The 14,534-nt window shown below is 38.4% G+C and overlaps 1 protein-coding gene across 12 annotated transcripts in view; it reads right to left on the bottom strand.

Moving 5' to 3' along the window:
- The window catches only part of CHD9 (chromodomain helicase DNA binding protein 9), a 236,065-nt gene that overhangs the window by 21,973 nt on the left and 199,558 nt on the right, over positions 1-14,534 (bottom strand). For 9 of the 12 annotated variants that reach the window (XM_073225725.1, XM_073225719.1, XM_073225722.1 and 6 more), the window contains 3 exons: positions 14,174-14,446; positions 13,271-13,439; positions 286-425 (listed from right to left, as the gene is read on the bottom strand). In XM_073225725.1, the coding sequence (XP_073081826.1) occupies positions 286-425; positions 13,271-13,439; positions 14,174-14,446 (582 nt within the window). The remainder of the gene's footprint in view (positions 1-285; positions 426-13,270; positions 13,440-14,173; positions 14,447-14,534) is intronic. The other 3 variants (XM_073225723.1, XM_073225724.1, XM_073225727.1) reach the window with 1 other exon arrangement.

Genomic DNA, 14,534 nt, shown 5'->3' with positions numbered 1-14,534 from the left:
TCATTCTAATTTTGGTCCACTGAAACAGTTCTTTTGAAGAGGAAAAAAATGTTCAGTTGCTGTTTAAAATTCTCATCTTTCAAATTAAAATTTTTCATGAATATAGGAGAAGGTTGGATTCTACTGATACACAATCTAATATGATGTATTATAACTCAGATTTCCCATTATTTCCTATTATCCTATCATTATTCTACAAAACATCCACAGAATAGTAATATGTATATTTATGAAGATAATATTTTGGACTCAAGGATCAGTAGTTTTAAGTATTGCTCTACTTACATGATTAGGTGGTTTATTTCTGTTAAAAAAGAGGATGTCAACACCTTCTACATTCTTTCTCCTTCCTCTCCTTTTTTTGACTGTAGGCTGGTTGTCTAATATAACTCCATTGGCACCAAGGGTGGACTGAATCGAAGCACCTAGTCAAATGAAAAATGCAAAATAGAGATAAAAATCTTTCTCAAAAGTAATCACTTTTCTGAGTCGGAGCCAAGATGGCGGCGTGAGTAGGACAGTGGGAATCTCCTCCCAAAAACAGATATATTTTTGAAAATACAACAAATACAACTATCCCTAAAAAAGAGACCAGAAGACACAGGACAACAGCCAGACTACATCTACACCTGCGAGAAAGCAGCATATTACAAAGGGGGTAAAATACAAGCTGTGGCCCGGCGGGACCTGAGCGCCCCTCACCCCTGCTCCTGGCGGAGGAGAGGAGTGGGAGTGGGGAGGGAGAGGGAGCCCAGGACTGCTAAACACCCAGCCCTACAAATCCGCATTGAGAACGCAGTCACACAGTGTGTGAGGTGCCGGATACTAGGGAAACAGGACAGTAAGACCTGTGAGCAGATCCCCACAGACGGCGTACCCGGGACAAAGAAAAGCGAGTGCTTTTTGAAAGTCTTAAACGGACAGGAAACTCACAGCTGGACAGAAGCATCCTAGGACACTTAGCCCAGTAGCTGGGAATCACGGGGAACTTTGGGCTCCCGAACCCTCTGGGCAGCAGCACAGCTCTGAGACCCCTGCCCGTTCCCCCTCTGGAGTGGCCCCACCATAGCAGAGCAGAGCCTGAGGCTGGCCACGCCCACAGCAAGGGAGCTTCCTCCATAGTGGCCGGGCAAGAAACAGAGACCCAGTCTACACGCAACTTCCCAATACAAGCCGCTAGGGGTCACTGTTGTCCCAGGAAAGAAAGGCCAGAAGCAAGTGGAAAGGGTCTTGGTTCTCCCAGCTGGCAGATGAGCCAACAGCATACCCACTGCATCTATTAACATGAAAAGGCAGAAAAATTTGATCCAGATCAGACTAACCCAGACATCCTCCACATCCTCCCCTGAGAAGGAATCTGGGGAGATAGATTTAACCAATCTTCCTGAAAAAGAATTCAAAATAAAAGTCATAACCATGCTGATGGACTTGCAGAGAAATATGCAAGAGCTAAGGAGGGAGAAGACAGAAATGAAACAATCTCTGGAAGGACTTAAGAGCAGACTGGATGAGGTGCAAGAGGCTGTTAATGGAATAGAAATCAGAGAACAGGAACACAGAGAAGCTGAAGAAGAGAGAGATAAAACGATCTCCAGGAAAGAAAGAATATTAAGAGAACTGTGTGACCAATCGAATTGACACAATATTCACATTATAGGAGTAACAGAAGAAGAAGAGAGAGAAAAAGGGATAGAAAATATCTTTGAAGAAATAATTGCTGAAAACATCCCCAAACTGGGGGAAGAAATGGCCTCTCAGACCACAGAAGCACACAGAAATCCCATGACAAGGGACCCAAAGAGGGCAACACAAAGACACATAATAAATAAAATGACAGAGATCAAAGACAAGGAGAGAGTATTAAAGGCAGCCAGAGAGAAAAAAAAGGTCACCTACAAAGGAAAACCCATCAGGCTATCACCAGACTTCTCAACAGAAACCTTACAGGCCAGAAGAGAATGGCATAATAAATTTAATGCAATGAAACAGAAGGGCCTTGAACCAAGAATACTGTATCCAGCACGATTATCACTTAAATATGAAGGAGGGATTAAACAATTCCCAGACAAGCAAAAGTTGAGGGAATTTGTCTCCCACAAACCACCTCTACAGGGTATCTTAGAGGGACTGCTCTAGATGGGAGCACTCCTAAAAAGAGCACAGAACAAAACACCCAACATATGAAGAATGGAGGAGGAGGAGGAATAAGTGAGAGAAATAAAGAATCATCAGACAGTGTTTATAATAGCTCAATAAGCGAGTTAAGTTAGACAGTAACATACTAAAGAAGCTAACCTTGAACCTTTGGTAACCACAAACTTAAAGCCTGCAATGGCAATAAGTACGTATCTTTCAATAACCAACCTAAATGTAAATGGACTGAATGTACCAATCAAAAGACACAGAGTTAATAGAATGGGTAAAAAAGCAAGACCCATCTATATGCTGCTTACAAGACACTCACCTCAAACCCAAAGACATGCACAGATTAAAAGTCAAGGGATGGAAAAAGATATTTCATGCAAACAACAGGGAGAAAAAAGCAGGTGTTGCAGTACTAGTATCAGACAAAATAGACTTCAAAACAAAGAAAGTAACAAGAGATAACCAACCATACAGGAGCACCAACATATGTGAAACAAATACTAACAGAATTAAAGGAGGAAATAGAATGCAATGCATTCATTTTGGGAGACATCAACACACCACTCACTCCAAAGGACTAAACCACCAGACAGAAAATAAGTAAGGACACAGAGGCACTGAACAACACACTAGAACAGATGGACCTAATAGACATCTATAGAACTCTACATCCAAAAGCAAAAGGATACATATTCTTCTCAAGTGCACATGGAACATTCTCCAGAAGAGACCACATAATAGGCCACAAAAAGAGCCTCAGTAAATTCCAAAAGATTGAAATCCTACCAACCAACTTTTCAGACCACAAAGGTATAAAACTAGAAATAAATTGTACAAAGAAAGCAAAAAGGCTCACAAACACATGGAGGCTTAACAACATGCTCCTAAATAATCAATGCATCAACAACCAAATTAGAATGGAGATCCAGCAATATATGGAAACAAATGACAACAACACAAAGCCCCAACTTCTGTGGGATGCAGCAAAAGCAGTCTTAAGAGGAAAGTATATAGCAATCCAGGCATATTTAAAGAAGGAAGAACAATCCCAAATGAATTGTCTAATGTCACAATTATCAAAAGTGGAAAAAGAAGAACAAATGAGGCCTAAGGTCAGCAGAAGAAGGGACATAATAAAGATCAGAAGAAATAAATAAAATTGAGAAGAATAAAATAATAGAAAAATATCAATGAAACCAAGAGCTGGTTCTTCAAGAGAATAAACAAAATAGATAAGCCTCTAGCCAGACTTATTAAGAGAAAAATAGAGTCAACACACATCAACAGAATCAGAAATGAGAAAGGAAAAATCACGGCGTACCCCACAGAAATACAAAGAATTATTAGAGAATACTATGAAAATCTATATGCTAACAAGCTGGAAAACCTAGGAGAAATGGACAACTTCTTAGAAAAATACAACCTTCCAAGACTGACCCAGAAAGAAACAGAAAATATAACCAGACCAATTACCAGCAACAAAATTGAAGAGGTAATCAAAAAACTGCCCAGGAACAAAACCCCCAGGCCAGATGGATTAACCTCGGAATTTTATCAGACATACAGAGAAGATATAAAACCCATTCTCCTTAAAGTTTTCCAAAAAATAGAAGAGGAGGGAATACTCCCAAATTCATTCTATGAAGCCAATATCACCCTAATACCAAAACCAGGCAAAGACCCCACCAAAAAAGAAAACTACTGACCAATATCCCTGATGAATGTAGATGCAAAAATACTCAACAAAATATTAGCAAACTGAATTCAAAAATACATCAAGAGGATCATACACCATGACCAAGTGGGATTCATCCCAGGGATGCAAGGATGGTACAACATTCGAAAATCCATCAACATCATCCACCACATTAACAAAAAGAAGGACAAAAACCATATGATCATCTCCATAGATGCTGAGAAAGCATTTGACAAAATACAACATCCATTCACGATGAAAACTCTCAACCAAATGGGTATAGAGGGCAAGTACATCAACATAATAAAGGCCATATATGATAAACCCACAGCCAACATCATACTGAACAGCAAGAAGCTGAAAGCTTTTCCTCTGAGATCGGGAACAAGACAGGGATGCCCACTCTCCTCACTTTTATTCAACATAGTACTGGAGGTCCTAGCCACGGCAATTAGACAAAACAAAGAAATACAAGGAATCCAGATTGGGAAAGAAGAAGTTAAGCAGTCACTATTTGCACATGACATGGTGTTGTACATAAAACACCCTAAAGACTCCATGCCAAAACTACTAGAACTAATATCTGAATTCAGCAAAGTTGCAGGATACAAAATTAACACACAGAAATCTGTGGCTTTCCTATACACTAACAATGAACTAATAATAGAAAGAGAAATCAGGAAAACAATTCCATTCACAATAGCATCAAAAAGAATAAAATACCTAGGAATAAACCTAACCAAAGAAGTGAAAGACCTATACCCTGAAAACTGTAAGACACTCTTAAGAGAAATTAAAGAGGTCTCTAACAAATGGAAACTCATCCCATGCTACTGGCTAGGAAGAATTAATATTGTCAAAATGGCCATCCTGCACAAAACAATATACAGATTCGATGCAATCCCTATCAAATCACCAACAGCATTCTTCAATGAACTGGAACAAATAGTCCAACAATTCAAATGAAAACACCAAAGACCCCGAATAGCCAAAGCAATCCTGAGAAAGAAGAATAAAGTGGCGGGGATCTCACTCCCCAACTTCAAGCTCTACTACAAAGCCACAGTAATCAAGACAATTTGGTACTGGCACAAGTACAGAGCCATAGACCAATGGATCAGAATAGAGACTCCAAACATTAACCCAAATATATATGGTCAATTAATACTTGATAAAGGAGCCATGGACATACAATGGAGAAATGACAGTCTCTTCAACAGATGGTGCTGGCAAAACTGGACAGCTACATGTAAGAAATTAAACTGGATCACTGTCTAACTCCATACACAACGGTAAATTCGAAATAGATCAAAGACCTGAATGTAGGTCATGAAACCATAAAGCTCTTAGAAAAAACCAAAGGCAAAAATCTCTGAAGACATAAACATGAGTGACCTCTTCTTGAACATATCTCCCCAGGCAAGGGAAACAAAAGCAAAAATGAACAAGTGGGACTATATCAAGCTGAAAATCTTCTGTACAGCAAAGGACACCATCAACAGAACAAAAGGCATCCTACAGTATGAGAGAATATATTCATACATGACATATCCAATAAGGGGTTGACATCCAAAATATATAGAGAATGCACACACCTCAACACCCAAATAGCAAATAACCTAATTAAAAAATGGGCAGAGATATGAATAATTATCCAAAGAAGAAATTCAGATGGCCAACAGGCACATGAAAAGATGCTCCACATCGCTAATCATCAGATAAATGCAAATTAAAACTGCAATGAGATACCACCTCACACCAGTTACGATGGCCAACATCCAAAAGGCAGACAACAACAAATGTTGGCAAGGATGTGGAGAAAGGGAAACCCTCCTACACTGCTGGTGGGAATGTAAACGAGTCCAACCATTGTGGAAAGCAGTATGGAGGTTCCTCAAAAAACTCAAAATAGAAATACCATTTGACCCAGGAATTCCACTCCTAGGAATTTACCCTAAGACTGCAGGAGCCCAGTTTGAAAAAGACAGATGCACCTCTATGTTTATCACAGCAGTATTCGTAATAGCCAAGAAACGGATGCAACCTAAGTGTCCATCAGTAGATGAATGGATAAAGAAGATGTGGTACAAATACACCATGGAATATTATTCAGCCATAAGAAAACAAATCCAACCATTTGCAACAACATGGATGGAGCTAGAGGGTATTATGCTCAGTGAAATAAGCCAGGCGGAGAAGGCCAAGTACCAAATGATTTCACTCATCTATGGAGTAGAAGAACAAAGAAAAACTGAAGGAACAAAACAGCAGCAGAATCACAGAACCCAAGAATGGACTAACAGTTACCAAAGGGAAAGGGACTGGGGAGGATGGGTGGGAAGGGAGGGAACAAGGGTGGGGAAAAAGAAAGGGGGCATTACGATTAGCATGTATAGTGTTGTGGGGGTTTATGGGGAGGGCTGTGCAACACAGAGAAGACAGGTGGTGATTCTATACCATCTTGCTACACTGATGGACAGTGACTGTAGTGGGGTGTGTGTGGGGGACTTGGTGAGGGGGGAAGCCTGGTAAACATAGTGTTCTTCACGTAATTGTAGATTAAGGAAAGCAAAAAATAAAAAAAGTTATCACTTTCCTAAATATATGTGTTAGTTCTTTTTATATATATCCTAAATTAAGCACCACTTGACGAAAACCCCTACCCCCTTTCTCAGTTAAAAGCTTGGAGAATTGTAATCTAGGCCTCTTTCATCTTTCGATTTGTTTCTTCAACTTTCTCTCCTGATATTCATACATCTCTTCCTTCCTCTTCTCTTCTGATATTTATACATTTCTTCCTTCCCCTTGTAGGGGAAGAAGCATGCCTTTCTCAGGTACAAGATAAAACTTCCCTTCTTTGAACCCACTAATGCCTACTTTTACTGAAAGCTTATTTTATTAATTATCTTTTTCTTGTGCCAGAATATCTTATTCTCCATTATATTCTTCTCCTCAATTAAAAAACATGGACTAATTCAAACAAAAAAAATCTCCTTGCAATGTTTTTATAACTTTCAAGGCTTTTCCAAGTTGGTATCTGTTGTGCTCCTCTTTCTCATGACCAACTTGTTCCTCAGTTTCCCACAGTCCATTCCTGCTCCAGCCTACTGAAGGGATTGTAAGATCACCACTAACTCTTTAGTTGCCAAATTAAGCTGACCTTTCTCATTCGTCATTTCAGTAGGCACTCAATAAAAATGTTTTAAGACCTATTAAGTTTTAAGCATTCAGCCATTTTCCCAATAAATATTTATCAAGTAGTTATATACCAAAGTACCATGATGGTTCAAAGAGGAGTAAGACAGTTCCTGTCCTCAAGGTATACATAATATAGAACTTACCTACTAAAAGAAAATATTTTTAAAGATGAGATACTTGTTTAAAATAGTTCATAGCTTACAATTAGAAATGCATTTTTGACTATTCAAGAATTCTTTGAGCAAGTCCCATGTCTCTCTCTGAAGAGATGACCTTTTGGCTGACTATGTACCTTACAGAAGTCACTTACCTTTGTGACAGTTTCAAAAAGGTACCTTAATGCATATGGCAAGGAATAACTAATTACAATGATTAAAAATTATTTTTGCATATGAAAGCACTATTGGAATGTGATTATAACATTATTTAAGAGAAAAAAGCTTTCATTATCTGCATAGCATACTTCATTATAATCAGATCAACAAAATGATTTGAAAATACTTTCACTGTAATAAATTTTAGCTATAATAATAAAATGACCTTCTTAAGCATTACCACTTTTTGAAATACCATTCTATTTTCTAAGAACTTCTCATGGCTTTCTTTACTAATGTGAATGAAATGCCTAATATTAACCTCTTTTCCTGCACAAACATCAATCTACAATTCCTGCCCCAGCTCAGTTTTTGATGTCCCTAATCTAGATTCACTTTTCCTAAGCAGGCGCTGATCTTACACAAGTATATCACACTAGCTAGGTCAGCTTATCACAAACCATACTATGTTTCTGACATCAATCCCTGGTTTATGCTTTTCCCTGTTCCTCTCCCAGCTCTCCCACCAATGTCATTATCCAGAAACACCATTATCTAATCTTCTCTTATAAATCCTGTTCAATTCTGCCTCTTCCAGAGGACTGCCTGAGTTTCCAGACTGCAGTGATTTCCCTCTTCTCCAATATTTATTAACTATAATGTGCTGTGTACAAAAACACATTGTCTACTATTTTAACTAAGTAGGTCTTAGCCTACCAAGCAAATGAAACGCAAAGACAGTTTTTACATTTCTTCTACTTTCCCTTTAATGCTATCCCTGAGCTATATAAAAAAGTACTTAATGTAATTATCTATGGAAAACCATCTCTACACACCAAAGTGTACATTTATAAATGCACCCTATTCAGCCATTTATAAACATATCCTATTTGGCCAAGTATATACTACCTTGACTTATTTCTAAGAGTGATTTCTATGATTTAAACTAGAATCCAAAATGAAAAATTTAATCTATTCTACTCCATAAAGTCTGTGTTGTTTTGTTCTTAGATGTAATTTTTTTTTTAATGGGAATATCTTCTTTCTTTCTTTTTTTTTGAGAGGGCATCTCTCATATTTATTGATCAAATGGTTGTTAACAACAATAAAATTCTGTATAGGGGGGTCAATGCTCAATGCACAATCATTAATCCATCTCAAGCCTAATTCTCATCAGTCTCCAATCTTCTGAAGCATAACGAACAAGTTCTTACATGGTGAACGAATTCTTACATAGTGAATAAATTCTTACATGGTGAACAGTACAAGAGCATTCATCACAGAAACTTTCGGCTTTGATCACGCATTATGAACTATAAACAATCAGGTCAAATATGAATATTTGTTTGATTTTTATACTTGATTTATATGTGGATCCCACATTTCTCCCTTTATTGTTATTATTATTATTTTTATTTTTAATAAAATGCTTAAGTGGTAGGTAGATGCAAGATAAAGGTAGAAAACAGTTTGGTGTTGTAAGAGAGCAATTGTAGATGATCATGTGTGTGCCTGTAGACTATGTGCTAATCCGAGCTAGACAAGGGCAATAAAACATCCACGGGCACAGCAGCTTTCTCTCAAAACAGGGGGAGGGGGGTGGGAGGTGAGGTTCTAAGCTTCACCACTGTTGTTCCCCAATTTCTCACCTGATGGCCCCCCTGTGACTGTGCCTGTCTTAGGTTGTTCCTCCCTTGAGGAATCTTACCCGTCTCTGGCTAACCAGTCATCTTAGGTGTAATTTTTAACAGTATTAAAAATAGTTTCTTTCTATTGGATGCCTACTAGGTGTCATACAATTAGTTTTTCTTAAATCATCAAAAACAAAACAGCAAAAACAGAGGTATTATTAAGCCCATTTTATAACTGAGATCAGACTAAGTCAGGTTTTCTTAAATCATCAAAACATGGAAGTATTATTAAGCATATTTTATAACTGAGATCAGATATAAGCCACTGTTCTAGTTTCATAATAGTTCATAAATGACAGGAATCAATCCCAGATTGTATGGCTATATAATCGTTTACTATTCCAGGTAGTTTCTGGAATGTGCTCTTTAGTTTTGTCCTCTTGTTATAATTTATGCCATTTTGTTATCTTTTAGATTATATTCAGTATCTTTACTCAGAGATTTTAGATAAAATTCAGAGGGTACCCACATGAACATTAAAAGGGCTTGGGCTTTTGAATATTAACAATAACAATGAACAACAACAGTGCTTGTTTAACATCTTATTCTAAAACCTATGAGTATCTAATTTTAACATCTGTTTAGCATTTAACTATGCACCAAATTCCATACTAGCCACTTTACATATTCTATTTAACCCACCTAACCATATGACATCTCTCCTCCTCCCAACCCCTCATTTTACAAACAAGAACAGTAAGACTCAAAAATGTTGACAGATTTCCTAACAGTCATGTAGGAAGACAGATTTAGATGTCATATTTGCAATTATGATGGATGATATATAATGCTTAGATAGTAACTCTCTAGTTTTATTAGTGTTTGAGACTTCTAAAATATTTTATATATCTGCAAATTAGTGTTTTAATTACTACTGATAACTATTAAAAACAGTATTATTTACCAAAGAATGACTTATAGGTGAAAGCTGTATAGTCTTCAGCTGGGATAGCAATAAAATGTTCAGATGACAAAAGTATCAAATCCTGTTTTACGGTTAAATTAATAGGGTATGAGCAGGTATCACTAACCTCACTTAGGCTGGGCAAAAAAGCCCAGAGTTTATCTTTCCATCCGTTTCTATTTTCTTGTGATGAAAAGAGCTTCTTGAACAACACTGCCATTGTAAAGCACAATTTGGGGGATTTATACTTTGGTGTAAGTATGGTTGTTTCATATTTCAACTGCAAATCCATACATGTCTGAAAGTCCAGTAATTTACAGAATTATACTGAATGGTTAATGAATCCTTATAGACCATAGTAATGCTGATAACTCTAATTAATTTATAATTTAACCTAAAATTTAATTAAAGTGATAAGAGCAGCAATTGAAAATAGCAGTCAATCAAACACTTATAATAAAGCATAATCTTCCCAAATTATAGGAATTCTACACATGCACAACAGTTTTGAAATGTTTCCAGGTATTCCATGGGAACCAGATTTAGTAGAATTCTGAAACACGGTACTTAGCCTGAAACTTAGTCCTTAGGAAATTGAAGATATAAAGGAAATGCAAGTCATTCATTTGCTTTAATTGAAAAACTGCATTTTTTAATATTAGTATGCTGTGGTTCACACACTGAGACTCAGTTGCATCTTGAGTAAAATTCTCAATTCTTGACAACCACTTTGAGAGGGACAAATTAAAGCAAAACTAGACCAAGATAACACAAACCAAACATCTTATGGATTCCTCAAGGAGTACAGAACACACAACATGTGACACCAATTTGGGACTTGCTAAATTCTTGATTCAAATTGTCAAAAGGTTAGAAGAGATACAGACAGTCCCAAGGGGAGATATGATGGTCGCTTTCCAAATGTTAAGATGATCATGTAGACATTGGGATAGGTTCATTCTGTGATGCTTTTAAAAAAGAACATCAATCACTGAGAAGAACCAACTGAGGGCAAAATTGGCTTTCAAATAGAAGGAATTTTGTGATAATCAGAGCTTCCCAACAATAAAAAGAACTGTTTAAGGTAGTAACAATCTTTTTCCTGCAAGTATTTCATGAGAATGAAAGATTTTTTTTCAGGGATTAGCCATAAACAATTCCTACATCCTGTATATGCCTGGACTATATTATCTCTAGTTTTTCTAAAATGGCTCATGTTAATTATACTGTACTCATCAGCAGTAGTGACTTAAGTGTTTGTCTTTAAATTCATAAGCTGCTGTCAAAGTGAAGTGCTATTTGAACTTTCATCTGTAAAGCTTCCTGATATTTCCACCCAAATATTCAAGTCCTCAGGGTGGAGCCAAGATGGCGGTGTGAGTAGAGCAGCGGAAATCTCCCAAAACCATATATATTTTTGAAAATACAACAAATACAACTATCCCTAAAAGAGAGACCAGAAATTACAGGACAACATCCAGGCTACATCCATACCTGCGAGAACCCAGCACATCGCGAAGGGGATAAGATACAAGCCCCAGCCCCGCAGGACCCAAGAGCCAGCCCAAGACAGCCAAATACCCAGCCCTTGCCATCCGCACTGGCAGCACAGACACACAGTGCGTGGGGTGCTGGATACTAGGGAAATGGGACAGTAAAACCTGCAAGTAGGTTCCCGCAGCCGGCGCCCCTGGGACAAAGAAAAGCGAGTGCTTTTTGAAAGTCGTAAAGGGACAGGGACCCCACGTTTCCCCACGGGAAACATCCCAGAACACTCAGCCTAGCAGGTGAGAATCCCGGGGAACTACAGGCGCCCTAACTCCCTGGGCGGCAGCGCTACTTGGAGGTCCCTCATGGCGACGGCCTCCCGCCCATTTCCCCTCCAACATGGCTTCGCCATAGTGGAGTAGCAGCCTGAGGCTGGCCATGCCCACAGCAGCAGGGCAGAGCTTCTTTCAAAGCGGCCAGGCAAGAATTAGAAACCCCATCTGTGCGCAGCTGCCCAGCACAAGCTGCTAGGTGTCACTGTTCTCCCAGGAGAGGAAGGCCACAAACCAGCAAGAAGGGACATTCTCCCAGCTGACACATGTGCTAGCTCCCCATAACTACCTCTATTGCCATGAAAAGGCAGAAGAATTTGATCCAGACCAGACTAACCCAGACATCCTCCCCTGAGAAGGAATCTGGGGAGATAGACCTAACCAATCTCCCTGAAAAATTCAAAATAAAGTCATAATCATGCTGATGGGTCTTCAGAGAAATATGCAAGAGCTAAGGAGAAATTTTACAGAAATAAAACAATCTTTGGAAGGACTTAAGAGCAGACTGGATGAGGTACAAGAGGCCATTAATGGAATAGAAATCAGAGAACAGGAATGCAGAGAAGCTGATGCAGAGAGACAAAGGGATCTCCAGGAATGAAAGAATATTAAGAGAACTGTGTGACCAATCCAAACGGAACAATATTCGCATTATAGGGGTACCAGAAGAAGGAAAGAGACAAAAAGGGATAGAAAGTGTATTTGAAGGAATAATTGCTGAAAACTTCCCCAAACTGGGGGAGGAAATAGTTGCTCAGACTATAGAAGCACACAGAACTCCCAACAGAAGGGACCCAAAGAGGACAACACCAAGACACATAATAATTAAATGGCAAAGATCAAGAAGAAGGACAGAGTTTTAAAGGCAGCTAGACAGGAAAAAGGTCACCTACAAAGGAAAACCCATCAGGCTATCATCAGACTTCCCAACAGAAACCTTACAGGCCACACGAGAATGGCATGATAAATTTAATGCAGTGAAACAGAAGGGCCTTGAACCAAGAATACTGTATCCAGCACGATTATCATTTAAATATGAAGGAAAAAAAATATGAAAGAGGTATTAAACAATTCCCAGCCAAGCAAAGTTGAGGGAATTTGCCTCCTACAAACCACCTCTACAGGGTATTTCAGAGGGACTGCTCTAGATGGGAGCACTCCTAAGGCTAAATAGATGTCACCAGAGAAAATAAAATCACAGCAAAGAAAGCAGACCAAAGAAATTCTAACTAAAGGCAAAAAATAAAATCAACTACCCACAAAAGCAGTTAAAGGAAACCAAACATTCAAGTCCTCAAAATGAAATTGCCCTCTGTGCTGAAAAATGTCCTTTTAAAAGTTCCAATAAATATTTACTAAGATTTAAAATTACAGTGATTACAGACTTAAGGGAGGTTCCAACATTAAAGGACAAATGAATTTTTATTACATGAGTAGATAAAAGAGGATCTGGAAATGACAGAGAATATTCATGCGAAGGCAAAGACTGCTGGCACATTTACCCAATACTGGCCCAGATCTCGGGAAACTGGCGAGGCTGGTGTCAGATGCGCTCTGCAGCTCCCGCAACCGCGCAAGGTACTGCTGCTGCCCCAGGGCGCTGTCCTCGCCATCACATGGTCTTTTCTGAGCAAGCCCCTGCTTCTGAAATGTCAGCTTCAAACCACCTTCCTGTCATAGAAATACCGTTATCAAGAAAGAAATGATTAAAAAAAACCATTGCAGGATATTAAGAGAATTTCTTACTTAGAAATAGTTGAGTAAATACCCTGAAATATCAGTCAAGTTCTCTTCTTGTTCATCAGTGGGTTGAACAAATTTTAATCAATTTCTATGACCATTAAATTTTCTCTGTCTTAAAAGAAAAAAATACAGGTGCTATATACTTTTCTGACCAAAATGAAGTTTTTCATGAGACTAGTACATTGTTACACTATTGACGTTAGATGTATCTCTATGTACATTATTCACACAACATTTTAAAGGACATTACCCACTTTTAGACACCAAGTAGTGAATTTAGCTTCAAATGTATATTGACAAATGAAATGTTACTGATACCAGGGCATGCTGAATGTTTAAAACAGAAAGTGCACTGACATAGCATTTAAATGTTATATAAAAGAACCCAAACAATTAGAATTTGTCAGACTGTTTAAGAAAGCATCTTGATCAGCAGAAGGACTATTTTCAGAAGTATAGGTAGAGACATGTATTTAATGATGATCCTTCTAGTAGAAAATTCAAGTTTAAGAACCTGGATATCAAAAAGAAAACAATCCAAATACCAGAAAACAAGTATGTGAAGAGTAAGAGTAAGAGTAAGAGCAGGCAGCCATCTGCAGGAAAAGCATGCTGCACACCGCAATCGCAATCAGGTCCTAGGGCAATAAAAATAAACATACGTCTTTGATTTTCACTGTAAACTCCTTTTCTCGTACATGCTTCTTCACCTTTGACATCTGTGCTGACTGATCGTGTTCTTCTTTAACACCGGCACCTGGAGGAGTAGGTACACTAGGTTCATTATATTCTGTAGCTGCACCAGGGCTCTCCAGCAGTTTTGTGGTATAGAAAGAAGCCACTGTGTTGGTATCATAACTTCTTCTAGCTGAGGGCCACTTCCCTTTCAGAACTGTTTGACAAATACTGTCCAGACGGTTGATCATCACACGATCCTGGAAAAGCACGCAACAGTGAAGTGTAATTTTAATAATTAAGCCAGACCTTTGGATATCAAATGGCTCAGAGCCTTGACGCATTTTA

This window comes from Manis javanica, chromosome 17 (genome assembly GCF_040802235.1).
Source record: "Manis javanica isolate MJ-LG chromosome 17, MJ_LKY, whole genome shotgun sequence".
Classification (NCBI taxonomy): domain Eukaryota; kingdom Metazoa; phylum Chordata; class Mammalia; order Pholidota; family Manidae; genus Manis; species Manis javanica.
The sequence above is the reverse complement of the archived record's forward strand: the minus strand, read 5'-3'. Positions and strand labels throughout refer to the sequence as shown.